The sequence below is a fragment of the Cyrtonyx montezumae genome, unplaced genomic scaffold (genome assembly GCF_038088225.1).
Source record: "Cyrtonyx montezumae isolate F1298 unplaced genomic scaffold, pur_monq_1.0 scaffold_8, whole genome shotgun sequence".
NCBI lineage: Eukaryota > Metazoa > Chordata > Aves > Galliformes > Odontophoridae > Cyrtonyx > Cyrtonyx montezumae.
Window position 1 is genome coordinate 56,479,450 of NW_027072089.1, and position 22,439 is coordinate 56,501,888.

The following is a 22,439-nucleotide window of genomic DNA, read 5'->3' on the forward strand; positions in this document are numbered from 1 at the left end:
CTGTAGGTGTCCCTGCTCATGGCAGGGAACTTGGACTAGGTGACCTTTAAGGGTTCCTTCTGACTCAAATGAATCACGATGTAAAAACAAAGTCTATCCCACGTAGAGGTAGAAAGACCTTCTCCTGAACAGGCTGTGGGAGGGTGAGTTCTGTTTTCCTGCTGAAATAAAGGACACTGGGAGACACTCTTTCCAGTTTTTCAAGTCAAGAATGGCAAATCAACAAAGCAATGACAGGGGAGGAAGGGATAAAAAGAGGCGGTAGTGAAGATTTTACACTCTCAAAAGGACAGCATTAAATATCTATCACTGCAAGAGTAAACAATTGTCTCAATAAGCCGGCCCAGCGTACCGTAGACGAGGACTATAAGCCGCGGCGCTCCGGACGCCCGCAGGCTTCAGGGCGGGGCCATAGGGGTGAGAAGGCGTGGCTACGCGGGAGGGGCGTGGCTACGCAGGAGAGGGGCGTGGCCTTCCGTCCCCCGCCGCGGAGCGGGGGCGCGCGGCTGTCGGCAGCTGGAGCGCGAGCGCGGTGGAGCGGCCGCTCTCATTGGCGCGCCGGGACAAAGTGGCCGGAGCGGCGGGGAGCTGAGCTGAGCGGAGCTGGGCGCCGCGTGCCGCCGGCCGCGCGCGGGGCGGCGGGGGCTGGAGGAGGAGGAGGAGGAGGAGGAGAGCGGGGGGGGGCGGCAGCAGCGGCGCCGAGAAGATGAACCGGAGCTTCAACAAATCTCAGACTCTGCGGTATCTAGAATGCAGCGCGGTGGAAGTGAAGAGTAAGGTGAGCGCGGCCTCGCCGCACGGCCCGGGACGCTGAGGGCGGGCAGGCGAGGTCCCCGCTGCCGGCGGTGCGGGCGGGCGCGAGGGGCCCCGTGCCCGTCGCCGCCGCTCGATCTTTTGTTTCGCCGCCGGCCGCTCGCTCGGCGGGGCAACGCGGGGAGCGCCGCCTGCTCGGTTCCGTTCCGTCTCGCCCCGCCGCCGCACGGCGCCGCCTCGGTGTCCCCGACGTTGCCTCCGCGTGGGGAAACGCGCGTGGAAACACTCTGCCCGGCCCTCGGCACCTGCCCGGCGGCGGGATGGCCGCTGCCCGACGGGCGCCCGGCTCCCCGAGCCCCCACCGAAGCGCTTAGGGGCTGTCCGAGTGTTTGTGCCGGTCCCGAAGTTGGGACGCGGCCCCTGCGAGTGCTGAGTGGTGCCCCACGCACGCGAGCTCCGAGCTGGGGCGCCGGCCACGGCTCAGAATCGGCGTCCGCACTCTTTCTCCAGCTTAACCTATCCGTAGCGTGAGCTCGTTCCCTTAAGAACAGCTTTCAAACGGTCTATCACAAAGACAGCCCCGTGTGCAGATGCAGCTGTAAGCGAGCCCTGCGGAGGTGCAGGGTGGTAGGGGGCTGCGAGCACGCGAGGCTGTGTGGATGGATCGAGCTGCCGTTTGGTAGCTCCTGAGCACTAGGTTGCCTCTGTTTTGCAAGCACGAGGCCTGCCCCAGCCTGCCAGAAAACCAGAAAGTTGAGTCTGCGTGCTGTTGGTTGGGCGCTGGGCCCCGGCTGGGTGCTGCTGAGCACCGTGCTGCAGCTGCCGGCCAGGGGGCTGGGGGTGGTGGGCCTTAGGCTGCAGGGCCCCAGTGGCATTTTTCTCCCTGTGGGTTGAGTCAGATAAGGTGTCAAACTTGGCTTTTTAATGTTATTTATTTATTTTTTGTAGTCCACGGTGCAATAGCCGGGTGATTTCTTGCCTAGACCCAGCTGGCATGTTGCATGGAAACGGATGGAACGCTTTCTGGATTAGTTGAGGATTGGCTTTACCTGTATGTTCCTTTCTGTTCTCCAAAAGAAAGTCCTTAGGAGTCACTTGGTGCTTGTAGTTATTGGAATGGGAGAGTTTATCAGATCCTTGGTACTGTGCAGGATGTAGCAGTGCTTTAGCAATCCCCAAATACCCATACATTTTAAGATTTCTGATGTTTGTCAGAGGGCTATTTAAAAAAAAATCAGTCAAAGGAGAATCATGGTGGCTAAACTCACTCTGATTTATAAATGCCTTTTTTGCACATGGTATGTATGTGAGTTTTATAGTGAGGGGATTGTAGCTGCCTGGACTGAGCTGGACCCGTGGCCCCAGCTGAGGACGTGCTGTGTCTGTGGTATTCTGATGCCTTGCAGTTTTTGCAGCAGGAGCATTGGGAGTGATGTACTCTCTGTCTGCTGGTCTCTAACCCTAGCTTTATGGCACAATGTGATGTATCTTGGTGTGCATCAGGCCAGCTTTATTCTCTGGGCAAATGGAAGGTGCTTTAGATGTCTCCTGTCACTGAGTTGCAGTAGGTCCCAAAGAGGAGGAAGGGATGTGAGCTCTCTGCATGCATCTGCTCTCAAACATTGCAGTAATAGTAATTGCAATTGCAAGGTCTTGTGCTTAAGGGAGCTGTCTCCCTTCAGGCCCTGTCCTGCCTCCATCTCCGCCCCTGAAGCCGGCCTTATAATCAAAGCACTTACAAGCTTATTGCTAGATGGGAGAGGAAGGAGAAACCTGCTTAGAAATTGGCACGTCAAAGGAAAGTAGTAATTGAATTGTAATTTTATCTTCTCCCTTTTCTCTTCTTGAGTCTTTCTCAACCGAGTAAATTAGAAGCTCAGTTGTTATCTAGGTGTTGTCTCTGTCGCTCAGAATAAATGTTTCAGCCTTTTTAGACAGGGTTTGAAGCCACTTTATCTTGCAGGCCTAAGACAGCTGTGTATTCTCCTGTGTCTCGTACTTGCCCAGTCTGGTGACAAGCGGTGTGGCTGCTCCCTTTGAAGAAATTACCTCTAATCTTTAAAGAAGGTTTCCAGATGACTCTTTCTCTCCCATTTACCAAGATTTCCAGGGCAAACAATGCATGGGGATTCTTGTTTTATTAAGAATCCTTCCTGTTGGCACTAGATCACAAACCTCTATCCTTCATTTTTCTCTCTCTAGCTTTACCAAGAGTTTGAAGGCTCCTCTCTTTGTGAATGTAAGCCTACAGAAGAACCAGAACTTATAAAATAGGAATTCCTGCATTAATAATGAGACTTCCTCTTTAATTACAGCTCTGTGTAGTCTGTCTTCTTTCTCCCTCCTCCCATTGATTAAAAAATTGCATTATTTCCTATGAGCTGTACGTACCAGTAAGCATTCTTTTTCAGGTTTTCAGAATGCTCTCTTAGTTGCCTGAAAAAAAAAAAAATCCTTTACAATAGCCACTTTGTTGAGCTGCTGTTGAAGAGTGAAAACTTTGAGCAATAGTTGAGGACTATAAAAGCACAGCTGCCTGACTCAGGTGCTGTTTTGGATGCTTAATGGTAGATCTTGAGGTTGCTGCTGTGTTAATAGTGTCATGTTTTCTTGTACTACAAACTGATGTACAAATTAACAATGTGACTAACATCCTTTTACTCTAAACAACCCCATTAAGATAAATATACCAGTTAACCATAACTGTATTTCCTTTGCTGTCTTCTCCCACCTAGTTTTTTTATGAAATTTCAGCTGTGCTCTGTTGTGTCCACAGTATGAGTGTGAGATTGCTGTGGTCCTTGAGAACAGGGCTGTTCATGGTCAGCCGTGCTCTGGGTTTTCACCTAGTAACTAGCAAGGGAAATGGTGTCTTTGAGAGTTGGGTATGTGCGTGAGCTAGTTAATGCTTCAGCAGCTCTCCTCCCAGCTGCTGCTTGGGTGTAGCAGCCTAACGCCGCTGGGGTGCCTTGTCCTGCCTACGTGCCATCTCCTCTGCTTGTGGGAAATGTACATCCACCTGTTACGTAAAAATATCTGATTTAACCTTCAGCATCCTCTTTCCTTCCAAAGTTGCTGGTACAGTTCAGGTACCTTAGCAATCTATATCAATAGTGATAAAAACAAACTTAGACCATTTCTCTGTGAAGAGATTGTCAAGTTCTGCTGCTTCTCTCTCAAGTCAGCTAGGTGGGAGAGGTCTGCAGATCACGTTTCCCAGCCTTGTGGGCTTTTACTGATTTCGCTGTAACTCTGAACGTCGTACAGGCCTTTAGGAATTCAAGGGATGTTTTCCATGTGTTGTACACTTTGAAAATGATGGAAAAAATGTCATGATTTCAACATCCTGTAGGTTCAAAAAGACTTCAAGCCTGCTTTATGTTTTTAAGTAGTACTCTAGTTTCTTCCAAGTTAGGATCATATTTATCATACCTAGAACACAATGAAAATAAGTGCAGCAAAGCGCTCTATGACCAGATGTTTGAACTCCTGGTTTTGAGCTTCAAAACATTTGAAACAAATGTGGCACGGTCTCAGAAAACCACAGAGCTTCCCCTTTCAAATGAAGACAGTGTGCCACAGCAACATCAGCTCAAGTCGATCTGGATTTCTGTAAGATGTAACAAGAGTAGGTTGTTAGGCTTTGAACATCTCTCTCTTAAGAGGTCTTTCCCTTGTTCCTTTCCCTCCCAGTCTGTAGAGGCTGCAGGTACTGTCATTATTGCAGTGTAGCATTCACTAAACTGCTGCTTCCTCTGTTACTACAACTCCTTGTTTTTCATGGTTGGAGGACTTTCTGAAGCAGTCATACCTGACAAACTTAGGTCGTTTGAGAGAAAGTGACTGCAGTTTAACAAGTCACCATCCATCAGCTGAGCCCTGTGCTTGCTCAGTGCTGCACAGGTGAGAAGCCAAACATCCCAGCTGCAAAGAGAGCCACTGTTCTGCTACCTTCTGTTTTGGCACTTCTCATGCTCTCCTGTGCTTGATCCACCTCCAGGTTCTCACCTTTGCTGTTGTGGTCACTTTTATCCTAGTGACTTGGGAATTCCTGATCTGCTTGAAATTCCATCCGACAAGTCTGTCCTATGGAGTCGCCTTCTAGATTTCAGTCTCGCCACACTGAAACTGTCCTAAAGGCCATAGAACAACGGACCTTTAATTTACTGGGGTGCTCTTTAAAGTTGAAAAGCTGTTTACAGTCAGTCAGAAAGGAATGTCTCCTATTGGAGGCTAAAATACCTGTGGAGGCTCTGTCTGGCAGCCTGCAGGACCAGCCACCTCTAAGGAGTTCTTCAGGGCTGTAATTAATAGTGCTTTCCTCCGTAGTGCCTTATCATGCCTCTGTGCTCACTTAAACTGCTTTTAGTAACCGAGAAACACTTGCAAAGATTGATTGCTTGCCCCTAATTACATTTACAACGCAGCCAGAAGTTAAGGATGAAATGCACCTTCTGAGACATTCCATCCCTCCAAGTGAAGGCAAGGTCTCCTAGTGCAGTTTGTCCTGTTCCCATTGGAAATTCCTGCAGTTAATTGAGGCAGGGATGTCTGGGGAAGGGTGCGGTGTACCAGCCCCGGGCCACCCAGCCTGGGGCCATCCTCCTGCTTCCCTGTCAGGTCTGGTGAGGTGTGCTTGTGCTTCTCTGCAGCTGCTGGTGGCTGTGGAGAGCTCTGGCAGAAACTAAAAAGAGTCTTAAATGAGTTTGCTACCAGCCAGAGCCCTTATTGGTTATGTCACTTAAAAAATGGTGGGAAAGTAGTTCGCTGTGGCTGGAGACCTGTACTAGTACAGGGCTGCTTGTCTGCCCACAGGCTTGTGCACTGTTGGCAGTGTGTAATACCAGGTCTCCTGACTCAGTGCTGCTTTGTCTTGTGGGTGGCAAGGGGCCAGCTGCTCCTTTTTGCCTTGTGCTGATGGGGGCATGCCGTGATGTGTGCTTCCCGCGCTATATTTGTGCTTGATGGTGCGTAGTGTGTGTGTTGCGCAGTGCTCTTGAAAATACTGGACCAGTTTGCTCCACATCCTTTGAAAACAGGCCTTGGTTCATCCCCAGAACTAGGAGGTTTGAAGAGATTCCTTTCTGGAGGGGCAGAACAGCCACATAAGGGAAATATTCCTTTCTTCTAAAGGCTTTGTTGTGATCAACCACTGCTTGAAGTAGGACAGCACTGTGGATTTGGAGATGCTTATCGTGAGTTGAAGCAGAGAGGATGGCTATGCTGGTGACCCTGATCGAGAAAGCTACTGGAGCGGCGGGGCTGGGTGACAGAGAGGGCAACTGCAAGGGAGCAGGCTGGGAAAAAGTATATTTTGTTGGGTGGTGGTGTGGAAAAATGGTGATTAGGAAAGCCACTGAACAGCGCAGACCAGAAATCAAGCAAGAGTCTAACTATGCAGATGTGTGAGTGGTGTTTGTGGGTTTCAGATACTGGCCAGAAAAGGTCTGAAGGGAGCTAACATAGATCTGTGGTTCCTCCCAGAAGGGTGGTACAGAAGTTACGGGTGCTAGGGGAAGCTGTGTGAAGAAGGATTTAGGTGAGGAAGGGAAGAGAGTGAGCGTAGTGTGGCTCAGTTTGCCCTTGTGCTGTTGGTTCAGATTCTCTGTAGAGGAGATCTGTAGGAGATGACAAAGCTGGCACATCTCATGGAGGAGAGTTGTTCTGAGAGACGTGGTCATGCAGGAGGTGAACTTGTCTGCCAAGCTATGGAGGGCAAAAGATCATAGGGGACTGGAGGAGTTTGGAGGAGAGAGGCAGAAATCGTTGTGTTGAAGTTCGGTGGGAGTGAAGGGGAACCTTTGGGATGGGGGAGGATAAGAACTGAAGATAGTAGAGCATGGCTGTGGTTTGCTGGGGAGTGACAGGGGAGGCTACAAGGGGGAGAAGGGTAACAGTTGGTATAATGGCAACCAGGAAAAAAGTTTGAGGTGAAATGAGTTAAAAAAAAAAAAAAAGTGTAATGGAGTTCATGTGAGGATCAAATACAGAGAGGCTGTTTTATTCTTGTGGCCATCTCTGTGAAGAAATGGCAAACAAAGAGCAGGGGACTGAGCAGAATCCAAAATCCGAAATTTCCCACCAGCTTGATGGTTGTGATGGAGCAGAGCTGCTCTGGGGTGGGTGGTAGAAGGCAAGATGAGAACTTGTTGCAAAGAGCATCTGCTTGGTTGGTGGCATCTTACTGCTGAAGACTGCCATGGTGAGATGGAGAGCAGTGCAAAAGTGTGTTGATTTGAGCTGGGGAAGACATGGCTGTGGGAGAAATGGGAAGGCAGGAGGATGGCAGCTGTGCTCAAGGCCAGCTGAAACCACCTGGTACAAAACCATTTAACCGTTTGTCTTCCCTCCCTCTCTCTGATAAAGTGGCCCTGGTCAGATCTTCTTCATTTTGACAATCTCTTGGGTAAGCAGAAATTACAGTGTAGGCATGGATGGGAGTGTTTGTTTTTCTTTCTGTCCCTGATACTTCATGTGAGAAGTAGGTGGTTAATGAATTCATGTTTATTGCTAAATGTGGCTCTCTGATGCTTTCTTATTACAATAGCTTAAACTCAAAGCATTAACATAGCATTTCTTCTTACAACCCCATAACATTTTTGAAACTTACCTTTTCTGAAAAATGAAAAGGTCACTTTGGCTTGCTCCTCTGTTTTGTTTCACAAAATAGTAGCCCTCTGAGGAAACAGACCTCAAAATCCTGCTCTCTTCTACCCTCACTGCTGCACCCCACCCTTTTTTAAGAAAGTTTTTAAAGAAGAGGTTGAATGCTGCTGCTGAGCCTGTGTAAGTTTTGGTCAGCTGGCTGTGACTTTCTTCTTTACCGTAACTTTTATCAGAACACTTTTGTCCTTTTCTTGTAATTATTTTTCTTGGCCCCTCTTCTTGCTTAGGGCTCCTGCATGCTGGATGGCATTTGTTTTGGATGCTTTCGGTCATCCAGTTGCAGGCAGCAAGTATAGTGGCTGGCAGATACTTCGGAGGAACTTGGGACAGAGTGTATTCTTTGTGAAGCCAAATTTACAATTCCTTCTAGTTTTTCTTCTCCCTCCTTCCCCGCCCGGCCAACATAATTAGCTCTGTTAGACTAAATTCATTTAAGTTCCCTTGGGCCCTCCTGCCCTCTGACTTTTGCAATAGTAGATGCTGTATTTGCATTAGATAAAAAGGTTAGAATCATTTGCTTCATTATAGAAAACTAATCTTCTTGTTAAAACTGTTAGTTTGTCAAACAGTGCATTGTTCTGGCAGAGACTGTGCTAGCAAACACCAGTCCTTGTGTCTCTTTCATTGAAGTAACAGACTGAAGATGAACTTTGTAGCTTAGAAAAGCCGATAGTCATCGTGGCAGACTTTGAAAAGCCCTCAGAATTTGAAGTTTCTGGAAGATACGCGGTGGGTGTTATCTTGAAATCCTGGCTGAATACAATGCAGAGCACCCGGTCTCCAAGCTGTGTGGTACTGCAAAACCTATTATTACTGTGATACTCTCTATCAGCCTCATTAGGGATGATGAATGAGCGGTCCCTGCTGAAGCATTTTTTCCATCCACTGAAAGGACCCGCTGACAATGGTTGCTGCCTGTGCATGTGCCCAGGGTATATTAATCAGCTAAGCTGTAACTACTGCAATGCTAGACTTTAAACAACAAAACATCCCATCTGCATTTCCACTTGAATCCCTTTTGAAGGGATTTCCTTCCTCTCTGCGGAGTTGCCTTCCAGCTCTCTTGCCTTGAAGGGCTGCTTCATGCAGAGATGTGTGAAATCACATACACTGGTTTATTGCTGTCACACCCCTACAGGAGGGAGGTTGACTCTTGTCTCTCCCAAGGCTGAACAAGTTGGATTGGCTATGCAGTGTTAGTATCAGCCCTCAGTGCCTCAGGTCTGGACCAATACCCCATGGTGCACCAAGACTCCATGTTGCCTTCCATGGATATGCCAGAGGACGTGCCTCCTGCAGGGCCTAGGCTGGGAAGAATGGTCTCTCTGGTGCCCACCATGCCTGTAGTAGCCGAAGCTTAGCCTGGGATCATAATAGCTGTCCTTGCTTCTTTTCTCCTTTCCTTTCCTTTCCCATGTCACTTTTTCCTTGATCATGGTGTCCTAGCACATCAGCTTAACACCACAGGCTCTTCAGGGCAGATGTCAAGGTGCTTTGATGTGAATACCATGCCTGTTTGTGGGGCTAAGCAAGTGGCCTGCCCAGTAGCCAAGTGTTTACTGGGACTGGCATGCAAGAGTTGCTGCTTTGGTTAAAGGGATCCCATGTTCAAGATGTGCTGAGAAGGAGTGCAGCTCTAAACAAGGCCTCATTGCTGCCTCTTGAGCTTACTCTGTAGGTGCTCATCTTGTTAGGTGAACATAACTTACTTTCTTCTGTACCCAAAAGAAAACTTTTAGATGCTGTTCAAATAAAAATGTTGGCTTTCTTTCAGTTTAAAATATGTCATTAGAAGTAAACTGTCATTTGGATATTTCTTTGGAGAGGAGCAGGGGGTGGAGGACAAAGAGTGACTGTTTTTCTTCCATTGGAACCAGCTGTGGTTTGTTTGGCTTTTGTGCATTAGGATGGGCACTCTGAATTGAAATCCAAACTGGAACTAGCAGTTAACATTACAAGCAAGCAGCTTAATTTGACTAAACAAGCTTTCAGATGATCACTACTAGGCTTTGATGCTGAAGAGTGGGATTTTCAAAACTGCGGAAGTAATTTGAGAACATGTTTGCACCCAAAAGCCAGTAGGGCTTTTTTTTCTTTTCCCGAATAAATGTGGTTCTAGTGATGATTCATACTTCTGTTAGCCTCAGCGAAAGAGTGGCTTGCATATATAAGTTGATTTAACAACTGAGAACGTCTGCTTTGAGAAAGAACTTAGAAAAAGTTCTCAATTTTCTTTGATCTTTTTGTTGGGCGGCTCTTTTTCTTTTGTCTGTGGTCTCTTGCCTTGTACTGACTGACTTTGCAAATGAGAACTTCCACGAGATGCTAGCTGCAGCCTTATTCCTGGATTTATACTTCCATGTTTTTAGGAATGAGCATGATGAAGAGGTTCAGTTAACAAACAGTAGTCCTAAATGATCTAAGGTTGGGAAAGAAACATACCAGACAGTTGACTTATTGGTTTAGCTAGATGCCTGATTTTTCACGCCATTCATTTCCAAGTTTGGAGAATCTGATAGTTTCTTCTTGTTCTTAATAGCATACTTGCTTTCTGATATCAGAAGTAAATCTATAATTATAAGTCTTTTCTACAATCAATTTGACTTATTTAAAATAAATTCATGTATGTAAAACAAACAGTTTGGTGCCAAACCATTCTTCCTGGTAAGTCACTCATAAAGCTTCAAAACTAGAAACTGATGGAGTGATGGAAAAAGTAAACCTATAGAAACTCACTTGAAGGACTCTGCTCATTGTACATGGATGCCAGGAAATTTTGGGGGCATGCAGAGTGAGTGTAATTTCCTAATAGCAGGCTGTGCACTTGCATACCTCACTAAGAAGTATCGTGGTTGGGATCCCAGTGGTATTGATGGAAAGCATGTAAAGAATTTTTATTAAGGTTGTTTGAATAGCTGAGTAACATCTTTTGAAAGCAGTAGAGTGAGCAGTTCTGCTTCAGAGGAGACTAGTTCTGTGGATGTCTGAGATTATGGCGATAATGAATGATGGCGCTTCAGAGTTGAATCCTACAAATGTAATCCTCTGGAATAATAATCTAGTGTGTATTTTCAGATACTAAGGTGGCACATGAAACCATACTTGCTGTCAAGCTGGGTAGTGAGTTGGTAGCCATGTTTATGTTCTAATGGGAGGGCTTAATAGGGTGTTTGTAGACTGGAAAGCACTGATACATATAGAAAGGAGAGGTGATGGACACTGTGTTTAAGTGCCAAGCGAAAATACTGTGCTTTGGTGATGTTTGAAAACAAATATTCTTTGTTTTCTCTTGTAGTTTGGGGCAGAGTTCAGAAGGTTCTCCCTGGACCGCTACAAGCCAGGAAAATTTGAAGACTTCTATAAACTAATTCTTCATATTCATCACATAGCCAACCTGGAAGTGATGATTGGATATGCTGATGTGCATGGAGACCTTCTCCCTATTAATAATGACGACAACTTCTTCAAGGCTGTTTCAAGTGCTCATCCGCTGCTCAGGGTTTTTATACAAAGACAAGGTAAGATGTGATTCTTGTTTCAGTGTATTGGAAAGTGCTGAGACAAGGTAGACCTCATTTAGAGGCTGAGGTAATGTAAGAGGGGCTTAGGGTCTCCTCTCAGGGTTATAGGCTGCTCTTTCAGGCACTTCATTATGATGTGCAGAAGCTGCATGGCATCAGGGAAAGAAGTAGTATGGCATCTGGGTGTTGCTCCAAGACGCTTCTTTTCCTAGGGGAATGTGACTTGTGCTGCACATGCTCTGTTATCACTAGAGTGCACTAGCAGTGCTGCTCTGCCTGACTGTGGGAGGGGGATCATAGTGTTGCACTACTGCAGCACAGGTAGAAATCCTGTTCATCAATCCATTATGGTAGTAGCGTCATACTCAAGTATTCATTGTGCCTGTATAGTGTATAAATTCGAAGATATATTGCAAATGAAGTCTTGTTTGACTCTGATCTGGCAGACAAACAATTGATTTTTCCCCTCCATCCTTATGTAAGTGACTGATTTTTTTTTTCCCTGTTTTTAAATCATTAGGTAAGCATTGGGCAGAATTTGCCTGAATGTCAAGGTGAATTCAGGTGTAAGTGGATGTGTGTTTTTCTTGTAAATAATTTATTGCAGATAACTGAAAATATTCCCTACCTTCCCCCAAAGACTGTGTTTGACAATTGCTTCAGACAAGGTGTCTTCCCACAGCACTCATTAAATCCCACAGGAACCTGATGCTGTGTTAACACTGCCTCCACAGTCTTTTCAGACACAGTAATTTCTAGAACAAGGTTAGGAATTAAACTCATGTCAGAAGCAGAGTCAGAAATGGGACTTGATCTGTGACTTTGAACATTCTTTTTGGGGCTTGGCTCTCTGCTGCCTGGGATTTGTACTGGTTAGGATTTGGCAAGAGGCTCCAGCCTGCTCACTGATAGGAGCTGATTTAGTGTGTGGTTTGATTTGGTGTCTCAGAGAAGTCTGTGGCCCTCCCCATTTAGAACATGTTGTCTACCTCCTTTTAGATCTAGACCTAGACAAGTTTCTTTTGTTTGTATGTCTGTCATATGAGTGGGAATATCTGTGAGAGAGGACTTGAGTTGCTATCTCTCCTTTCTCATACAGGAAATGCCAAGTTAGATGACAAACCCTATTATATCTCCTTCCTGCAATGCCTGTTAGGGCTTGAATGTTCATGGTGGGTCAGGTCATAAGAAATTGCTTGCATGACTTTGTCATGCCTGCTTCAGTTCAAGTTTATTCATGTGTCTCTGAATCAATCCTGTTCAAAATGTGGCAGTCCTTGCTCTGTGCAGAGTACTGAGCTGCGCTGGGAAAAGAGTTGAAACGGAGCTGCTGATAACACAAGGAGGAAAATGAAAGAAAACTTAGCTAGATGTGGGAAAGATGGTCTCTCCTGTGATTCAGTAGGAAATAGTATGCTGTTGGTGAAGGTTTTTAATTTTTAACCTTAATGGAAAAATGCAGTATTTCCTTTTTTTCTTAAAAAAAAAAAAAAAAAAATTAAACCTGCTATTCAGTGGAAAGAATTACCCTGACTCAAAAAGGAAGCTAATATAAGGGCAGAGACAAGTCAATGCCTTTCTACATGTGGCAGTGCCTGAAAGGTTTCCCAATGCACATTCTCCTGTGCTCCCTCTAAAACCAAAATAAATTCTGGTCTGTCCCTTTGATTAATAGCACCTTTAATATGGGACTCCTGTGGTTAATGCTTGAGATGCATACTTGTCAAGGTGGTTTGGAAGCATCCTTGTTTCCTTTTATGAGAAACAACCTTGAGAAATTGTTCCCTTCAAAAATAACAGGGATTCCTGAAATCTTGTTTCTCTTCCTCCTTTTCTCCACCGGACTTCCCACCCCCTACTTTTACCTGAAGCAATGCTGGCCCTTCTGCTGGAGACCAAGGGAACAAGGTGCTAGGTACCTTTCCCAGAGAGCAGGAAACCATTGTGCCATCCAGGGGAATGTGGTGTGTCTGCAGTGCTTCAGCTCACACCCTTAACTCTGGCTGTGGAGGTGGGAAATTAGGTTGACAAGGATGCCAGTAAAATATGAAGCCTGTTGTCTTCTATGAGTTTGAAGGAGACTGCAGAGCACAGACTCTAAGCTTTCTGGGTCCTGAATCATTGTCTGTTGGTGAGAAAAATCCTAGGAGGTGGCTGCCAAATGCTGTTGCTGCAGCTTTATAAGAGCAGAGAGATTTGGGGGACAGAAGTATGTAGGCATGGAAGTTAATAGTTGAGCTTGAGGTCTTTTTGTTGTAAAGTGGACTGTTAATCAACTGCATAATTAGTCATTCTGTCTATTTTTCCAAATTATAGCTGGATTATCCTTTCTCTTGTCAAGTAGATTATTTAATCATGGTAGATGAGTTTAACTGTTTGTTAGCAGAGTGACAAAGCAGGTGACTTACTCTTTGCATAAAAATCAAGCAACAGTTAGCGAATTTGATTTTTGTCTTGGTTGCCTAGTTTTTTTTCTTCTAAATCTGAGCTTAGTGTTGCACTCCTGTAATTCAAAAGCACTTTCCCAACTTGTCCCCAGAGGCTAGCCACGTAGATTGTTTCTCACATGCCAGATCGATGTCTAGGTGTGGGATAGCTGTTTTATTCTGTGTCCTCATTCTTGTTCATGTCTCTAGAGCTCCAGCGTTTTCAGGATCATAGCAGCTGTTCCCTTTTCCAGGCAGGGGATGTCAGTGCTTATTACCCAGCCTTTTTACCAAGAGCTGGATTGCTATTCTCAGTGTGCCTGCAACAATTGCTCTGGATGCTTTTGGGGGTCTTGAAGCTGCTAGGACATCTGCTGGTTAGATCTGAGTGAACTCAGCTCAGTGATCCATCTGCTGAAAGTATGTGTTGCTCTTCCCTCCAAATTACAATGCAGATAAAAATCCTAATTAGACAACCAGGCTATAAAAAGAAAAGCCAGTTTTTCTTTGACTTGCTTTCCCAGGCTACAATATGGGCTGTGTCCTCAGCTGCTGTAAACTGATGTGGCTCTTGACTTCATTAGTACAATAGCAACTTATATCAGCTGATGCTTCCAGCCCAAGAGTTTATTTACTTGGCTGTGACTGATATCAGACATATCCAGAACTCTGTGGAACATGCCTGCTGCTGGGGGAAAGGATGGATATACCAAAGACTCTAGAACAATGTAAGGAATTATGAATACCAGTACCAAAAATCATAAAACCACGACAGATGTGTTTGACTTACTGCACAATAACTGAACTCTTGTACTCTAGCCAAAGCCTGTGTGAATGAAGAGCTTATCTGAAGATGCAGTTGTTCATCATTTTTTTGAGACTTCATTTGTTCTGATTTAAACTACAGCTCTTGAGAGATGCAGTCTTCTGAATACAGCAAAAATGTTTAAGCTGTGAGTTCAAACAGAAGCAAACAACTGAAAGGGATCAGTATTACATACTGTGAATGCACTGCATTTCTCCTTGTATGATTAAATGGAATGACATTACTGTCAAATCTTGTTTGTAATGTCTGTCTCGCAGAGTCAGTGTGTGTGCAAACCAGGCTGTTTTGGAGGCTTTTAAACAGAATGGAATAATTGGAAGTATAGTGAGTCTCATTATAAACCTGCCTTGGAACAACTCCTTGAATTCTGTGAGTGGGACACAAGGATTTTAGTGAAAGTCTGTGAGATAAGGGATTCCAGGATTTGCCCTCTTTTGCTTGGGTATATCAACTATGGTGTGCTTAGCAGTTTCTAACCGTACTAGGTTGAGAAGTATTGCAGGATGAAGATGCTGATCACACTGCAGGTACTCTGAAGCATATTCTTTTTTCCCCCAAGCAATGGAAGTAGCTCCAAGACCATGATGCTGAAGAGCAACAGGCACAGTGAATGTAGTGATACTTGGTTCTAATTATAGCTGAGCATACCGTTGCAAATTTAAACTGGGTTCTGTGAGAAGTGAGGGAGACTGCTGATGTCCAGCCTTTCACTTCCTATTAGTCCGTAGGATTGCATAAGCAGTAACATTAAAAACTATGGCAGTTAAAGTAGCTAAGCAAGTGAGAGAGCTGGTGAGCAGTTTGTCCTCATCTTGATCCAAGGCTGAGGTCACATTAGCTATTCTTTGCTGGAACTGTTTTGGTTTGTCTCCATCACAGATGGAAGTGCATCCTGATGCCAGTTTGAGGTTTTGGACCTCTGCTTTCTTTGCCGGAGTTCCTGTAAGCATCACTGTTTTTCTGAGTTTGTAGTAGAGGTGTAAAAGTGTCTCTCTGGAGATACTTCTCAAAGAATTCCTGAAGGAGTTGGGTTTTTTTTTACTATTATTCTCCAAACTTGTTTAAATGTTCAGGCAGTCTTGAGGAGATGTGTAGTGTCAGTAGGAAGTGAAATTGTCTGTTGTGAGTACAGCTGCTGATTGTATGAGTCAGCAAGTGTACTGCTACACCTCTTAAGCAACTTCCATAAAAATAACAGCAAACTAATGAATGTTGGGGACCTTTATCAAGCCTAAAGTGTGTTATAGATCAAATTCACATTCTTTCCATTAATGGAGTTAATTTGAAAGCTTTCTAAAGGTTTGAATGGTTTGCTACAGATGGAAGACAGCTGAAATTTTTAATGTCAGATGCTGGATCGATTTTTTTTTTTTTTTCTGTATGTTATACAGAATATTAGACTTCCTACAGTCACATAAAAGAAGCAAACAAAAAAAAAAACCCGAAAAACCTTAAGAAGCTGAAAAGCATTCTAGCAGAGCATCTAATAACACGTTCTATAAAGCTAACCAGAACAGAGCATAACATAATACTTAATGCCACAAACAAGCTGCAGCTGTTAATAGGGAAGGCTGATGTCTTGTAGTACCTTTGTTTTGTATTTTCTAGACATCAAAACTGATAGTGTGCAAAAAGCTGTTATCGCCTTCAGAAACTCACAGTTAAGTGCCCGTTCTTCTGCACTTGTATTTTATTAGTCTGTTATGCTCACAGTAAACTAGTGCACTGAGCACCAGACCTTGTTTTTTCCCGAAGTGTGGCTAGAGCTGTAGTCTACCATCAGTTCCCACTTAATCCAAAATCAGCAGTGAGAAACATGCATTTACCAGGCAGGCTTTTGGTTCTGGTGTTGAATGTGGCTTGTTTTAACCAATTTGGAAGATGCTATTTTCCCTCAGCAGCATGCAGTGTCTAATGTGTTTGAACTGCTGTGCTGTTCAATGCGAAGTCTATTCTTTAAGTGCAAAGCAGTTCATTGCTCTACAGTTTATTTACCTGGCTGAGTTATGTTTTGCTTGAAGTACCAATATCTGCATTTAGCTTTCTCGTTTCATAAAATCATAGCAATCACAGTTTTAAAATAAAAAAGGTGCTAATGGGAATCATGCCAAGGTCTGACTGGTGTGTTGTTTTATTGTCTTTCATACTCTAAGCAGATAATCCTTAGGAATGGTGGTTGGCTGTCTAACCACATGTGTTAAACATGAGAACTGGCTTTGAGGCAGTGACTAAAACCTTTTTTCAGCTATCTAAAGCCTTCAACCCTCTACTGAGACTACTAGTGGAAAAGTTTAAGAGTTTTAAACATCTTTTGATTGTTCAGTAACCTTCTTGTTTATTTTACAACTCAGGCATTTACTTGATCATCTCAAAATGTTGTCCCTTGGAAAAAAGAGTGATATGATTTTACTGCTCTTATTAAAGGCATCTGGTATATTAAATAAAGCAGGTAGCAGTGCATATCGAGTCCCTGAACTGCTTCTGGTCTTGGTTGAGCTGCGCAGATATTCCGAATGCCCTTCTACGAATCTGAGGCATTACAGTTAGAGTTTGGGGTGTAGAGGAGATGACTTGAGACCTACATGTTCTTGCAGAAGAGGGGAGAGGAGAAGCAGCTACTGTGGCGCTGGGTCTAGTTGTTTCAGCAGGAGAATGCAGCCCTTCTGCTATCCATGCCATCCCAGGGCTGCTGCTGTGTCTCTTCTGCCTTGGCACTTGCGTGACCTGGTGGCTGAGCTCTCTCAGACAGCTCTTTGGCAGAAGCGTGGACCAGGTGGGACCGTGGCAGATTTACACATGCTTATGTTGCTGTAGCATCAGCTTCCTTGGAGGAAGCACTAGTCTGCTTGCAGCCTTTGAAGACAGACAGCTCTGCTGTATTGAAAAAGGAGGAAAAGCGTCTTGCCTGAGCCTTTGACAAGGTTAGAGGATGGTGGTAGATCACTCTAATATAATAGGAATTGCTACTAGGCTTAAATTAAATCCTTTCATCATTTTCTTTAGAAACATCTCTGTGTTTGAGCTGGAGGGGTCTTTGAATGCTTGTCAAACCAAGCGATCTTTGTCCCACTCAAATTCTTTGATATCTGACGATAAGTAAAAATGCAGCTGTTTGTTCTAGTGAAGTCTGGCAACAAATTACTGTAGCTTCTTTGCTCCGCCTTTCATGTGCAAATGATGAGACTGGGTAATCTTTCAACTACTTTATTAAGCATCCTTGAAAACACTGTTTTATCTGGCTCATCAGATATAAACACAAAACAGGCTCGGATTTTGTTGTTGGCATGGTTAATGATATCTGTTGGCTGAGCAGAGCCAGCAAGGCTGTTTTTCTCCTTGAAAACTCTTGTGTTCAGAATATGAAGTTATTTGTTTTTCATCTCTGGTTAATTACATTGCAGCTAGAATAGCTAGTAAGGAAGAATTTTAGGTGTTATGAGAGGAAAGTGCCTGGAAATAGTGTTACCTACACATTGGGTTTCTAGAGTAAATCTGAAACTGGTGTTTCTACAACAGAGTTTTCCCTGAGTGCTGCATAAGTGTTAGTGACTGTGCTGTATGCTGGGTTTGGAGCAAAAGCCTTTTGAAAATGCTGCTCTATAATTGTCTGAGAATACTCATGGCATTCTTGTGTTAAAGCTATGTAGGATTTGATATTAGTTTCAAAATTCAGAACGTCATGAAGAGAAACACAAATTATTAATAATTGTAGTTATACTTTAACTGCTACAGGTAATGTTTCTTGAGTTGCATCTAGCTGGCACTGGCACCACAAGTTCAGCTGAATTTAGACTAAAGGAGCTCATTTGCAGCAGAAGCTTGTGAAACCTTTAATAGGAGCCTCTCCTTGCTTGGCTTTCTCTGGTGACCAATGTGGAATAAAGTAAATAACCGTAATCTTTTTATATTCCACACTCATGTTTGTTGTCATATGACTGCAGTTTGCTGCTGTGCTGTTACTTTAAAAAATAAATAATTAATTTCCCCCAGTTATGTCTAATAATGCATATGAAAAGACAGTCTCTGTTGAAAATTGTTTGCTTTCATGGTCTGGCCCTTATTACTTAAAATAGTGAGGCTGCTGTAACAGGTGGCTTGACTGTATAAAAACTGGAGAGGAAGGCTTGTCAGATGATCCAGTGGCGATGAGGTCTGTATGAGGGAATTTTCCACTATTTATATTTCCTTACCTTAGTAGTCAAAACATGAGATTCTGTTTCCTGTGCACGGCTCAGGTTTTTTCCTGTTCTGCAGAGCTGTCATTTCCTCTCTTGAGGGAAAGAAGTACAATGTGCAGATAATGAAATGCACCTGATGATCTCTTCTTGACATGTGTTCTGGATTTTAACCTCAAGAGACCTTGCAAGCTCAAAGCAGCTTTCATGTGGTGAGGGAGGATAGGTACCCAATACAAATGCACATTTTCACTCAGCATTCAGGCCTTCAGGAGCAGGCTTTCTGCTGATTCTCTTAAGTACTCAAAGGGCTTATGACAACTTAATGGGTGCACTCTTGCACTGAAAGCAAGTGAGCAATGCTTGATGCTTCTGCTAGCTGTAGTAGGCACTGAAAAAGTAGCTCAAATGACTGAAGATATAACTCAGAATGCTATATAACACAGGCAGTATTTGTTCTTAAAAATGAAAGCTTCTCTTTTGTCTACTGACTGCATGTGTTGTTGGGTTTGCACGTTCCGAATTTAAATGTGAGCATCAGCTTTAATACTGCATAAGCACTCATGATATTTTCCCATTCTGAGAGTGAAAGTGGCTTGGGGGCAGCTGAAAGCCTCTTTCTTGATCCTGCCCCTAACGATAATCTGCTCAGGTCTTGTTTTTTCCTCTGTGCTATGTTTAGAGTAACAAAGAACCCTCTGGGAATATTAAGGAAACTATCAACCTAGAAAACTTCACTGCTGTTCTTGCTCTTCAGTCCCCTGAGATATACTGACACTAACTAACTTCTAGAAACTTCATATGAAGAACTTTCACACCACTCATCTCCTCTTTCCCTCTCTTCCCTTCATTTTCCCATATTTTTCTATTTTGCTGATTTCTCCCCTCTACTGTTTCTTACTTCTTTCAGCTCTCAGCTTTCTGTTCCTTGCCACAAGTTTTGAATTGTTTTTCAAGGTTATTAGTGGGAGGGAGTTTGGGTGAAAGCACACAGGTGCTGCTGCCTACTTGATTCCAAGTGTTGGAAGAGATGGTGTAGCAGTGACAGAGCTGGTAAGTAAATAATTAGTGAGGAAAAAAATATCTGTAATTAATAGAATCACAGAGTCATTAGGGTTGGAGAGGACCACAAAGACCATCTAGTCCAACATCAGCTTATTCCCACCATGCCTGCTAACCATGTCCCTCAGTGCCACATCAGCATGGCTCTTGATCATCTCATGGGACAGTGACTCCACCACATCCCTGGGCAGCTTGTTCCAGGGGTCTTCAGTTAACTTTATGCTGCTTATGTGTGCAAGTCTAAAGGAGAAGGAACGATTAAGTTGATTTTACCAATGAATGAGAAATTCTGTAGTGTTGGGGACTGTAGTAGCTGGAGAGTTACTATCCTGCTGAGCTGGAGGGATGGCAGTCTAGTCAGGGAGCAGCACAGGTGTGTCCCAGCCTCTGGCAGCTGTACTTGAGCACTGCTGATTCTTTTAAAGATGAGGTATCAGCTGAGGGCTTGAAAAGGCTTTGAGCTCTTTTACTCTTCCACAGATACCACAGAGGCCCATCAGTTTTGACACCTCACCGATGATAGCTGGTTTGTTCACTTTGTTAGCCTGGATGGTGCCTTACTGCTTTGTTTTTGTTCTGTCAGGCAATCTGGTATGAGCAGATGCAGTGGCTTATTTACAAAATAATGCCATCTTCCCATGTTGTTTTTTGTGTACTTTCTGCAGTTGAGTTTTTAGTGCAGCGGCATGAGTTGAAGGGACAGTAACGTAATATGTTAAACCATAAGTCCATAAGGTTTCAGAATTTTCCTCTGAACTGTGAGAGTCTGAACGGATGCCTTATAATAGATCCCATAAATAAGTCCAGGGGTAGTGTGTATTTGTCACTAACAACAAAGAAAGAATTGGATTCTCAAAGCTGCTTCATCAGTTGGGCTGCTTCATGTGGGAGTTACTTTTCCACACAGATAACCATGTCTCCTTTCATCAGGTTGCTGTACCTGAAAGGTTTTGTCTTAAGGGTTCTCCCTTGATAACAACTGAGGTGCAGACAGCACTGATGATCTGCTAGTGAGCTTTATGTTTGCAAGGGCAATAGAGCTCATTCTGATCTTGGTTTTTGTCAGGTTTGCCTAACACCTCTACTTGGGTAAACAGGCCAAGCCCGCAGCCACGTCAGATTTTATTTTAGTTGAAGGTGCCTTTGTGACCTCTTCAAGGTAACTGACCCTGTACTGGACCATGGCTATCAAAACCAGGAAACATTTAATGCCAGTCTTCTGTTCAAGTCTCTTGCCGTCTGATGGTAAAGGCAAAGGTGCTGGTGAAGTATTGCAGAATTTTCCCTTCCTGATTTTGCCAGATTTCAAAAAACAGAGGGCTTCTTTGAAGGCTGTGTGACAGCACTGCCTGGCAGCTCTTGTCCCACTGTGAAGTTTGGAGCCTTAACTTTTATTTTTGCGTCAGTACTGTATTTGGATTGTCCTGAGGGCTGCCAATGTGCCCCCTAGAAAAGTGCTGTCCTGGTGTTGTATTTTGCTCTACTCAGGATTTTCTTTCTCCTTCCACTGGTTATAGGAAACATGAAGACAACTTTTTAGCGTATTCAAAAAAAAAAAAAAAAAACAACAACACAAACCACCCCAAACCTACCCTCTTGTTCTTTCCTACTGTGCCATAGCATGCTTCCCCTACTACACACTCATTTTTGACTTTATGGGGGACACCCAATGTAATGCAATGTGGTAATGGGGGCTTACTACAGATTTCTGTGTTGGAGGCTATAGCCATGCATTGCTATACAGTGACTGTCATATGCGAGCTGTTGAGTGCTCAGAGGTGAGAGAGCTGGTGTGGGGGTGCTATTTAAGCTTATCTCAGGCATGCCACATCCAGAGGGAGCAGGGGGGAGACAGGGTACTCTGTCAGAGAGAAGCTGCAGGTTGGTGGCTTTACATCTGGTGCTGTGCTTTTTACATTGTGGCTTTACATCTGCTGCTGTGGACAGACTGGTTTGGCAGCACCTCAAAACCCACCTCCCCTCCCGCAATCATTCCCAGAAGCAGCTGGCTGCAGTAGCCAGCATGGGTTGCACACCACAGGAAACAGCTTGCTGCAACAAATGTGTCTTCCTTTGCTTGGATGACCCTCAATAATGGTATACCTGCATTGTCTTGGGAGGTGTAATAGTGTTGGCAAGCAAGAGAGGGGATGTTGTTGGTGTGTGCAAAGCCCTGTCTTATATCAGGCTTCCATCAGCATCAAACCCCAGGCAATATGGAGAGGTGGTGTTTGAGCTCCTCTGCAGCTAACTTGTAAGTCCTGCCTCTGGATGTCTGGAGTAAAACTAGCTATTTCCCCAAATGTGTGGGTTGTTTTTTTTTGTTGTTTTTATTTATTTTTTTTATTGCTGTATCTCAGTTGGTGAGTGGTGTCTGTATGCCACACCCTTCCTCTAACCAGTTACATCCTGAGTTCCCAGAGTCGTGTTGCCTCACAAGGAAGTGCTACAGCATGCTGTGGGTACCTTTCTACCCTGCTGAGTGTCTTACAATGTGTGGGTAGCGTGCTTGAGTCCTGTTGGTCTGGTTTATGGGTGTGTGCGCTTATCTTGGAGGATCAGAGTCACTAGCTCCATCTGTCTTGAGAGATGTTACTGCCTGTTTCAGCCTTTCGATCAGTTCCATGTAAATGAGAGAGCTGGAAGAGGTGTGAAACTTATATGTGCATTGGCAGCAGCTGAGAGGAGATGTTTCCCTGCTATCATAAACCTGGTTAGCTAGCTTGCTCACTGAATGGAGCCCTTCCATGGTGGCTCTCTGACAACTGATGTGGTCAGAGTAGTTCCAGCAACCCGGGTCACCCTTCCTTACAGGCCTCCTGGCACTGTAAGGGCTGTCTGTGTTGGCAGTGCATGCTGCTGGAAAGCTGCTTGCTCATGGATTTAACAAGGGGAAAGTGACATCCCGGCTGAGGGAGGATGTGCTGCTGCAAGAATTGCTGTCAGAGATATTTCTGGGGGTGCACTGGGTACACCCAGGTCTACAGGTCCACATGGATAGAATCCTGTG

General features: G+C 44.5%; 1 protein-coding gene across 1 annotated transcript in view; it reads left to right on the top strand.

Annotated features, from left to right (window-relative positions):
* The first annotated feature begins 570 nt into the window (after nucleotides 1-570).
* The window catches only part of PARD6G (par-6 family cell polarity regulator gamma), a 56,794-nt gene continuing 34,925 nt past the window's right edge, over nucleotides 571-22,439 (top strand). The window contains exons 1-2 of the mRNA XM_065753109.1: nucleotides 571-778; nucleotides 10,715-10,937. Of these exons, the coding sequence (XP_065609181.1) occupies nucleotides 707-778; nucleotides 10,715-10,937 (295 nt within the window). The 5' untranslated portion in view covers nucleotides 571-706. The remainder of the gene's footprint in view (nucleotides 779-10,714; nucleotides 10,938-22,439) is intronic.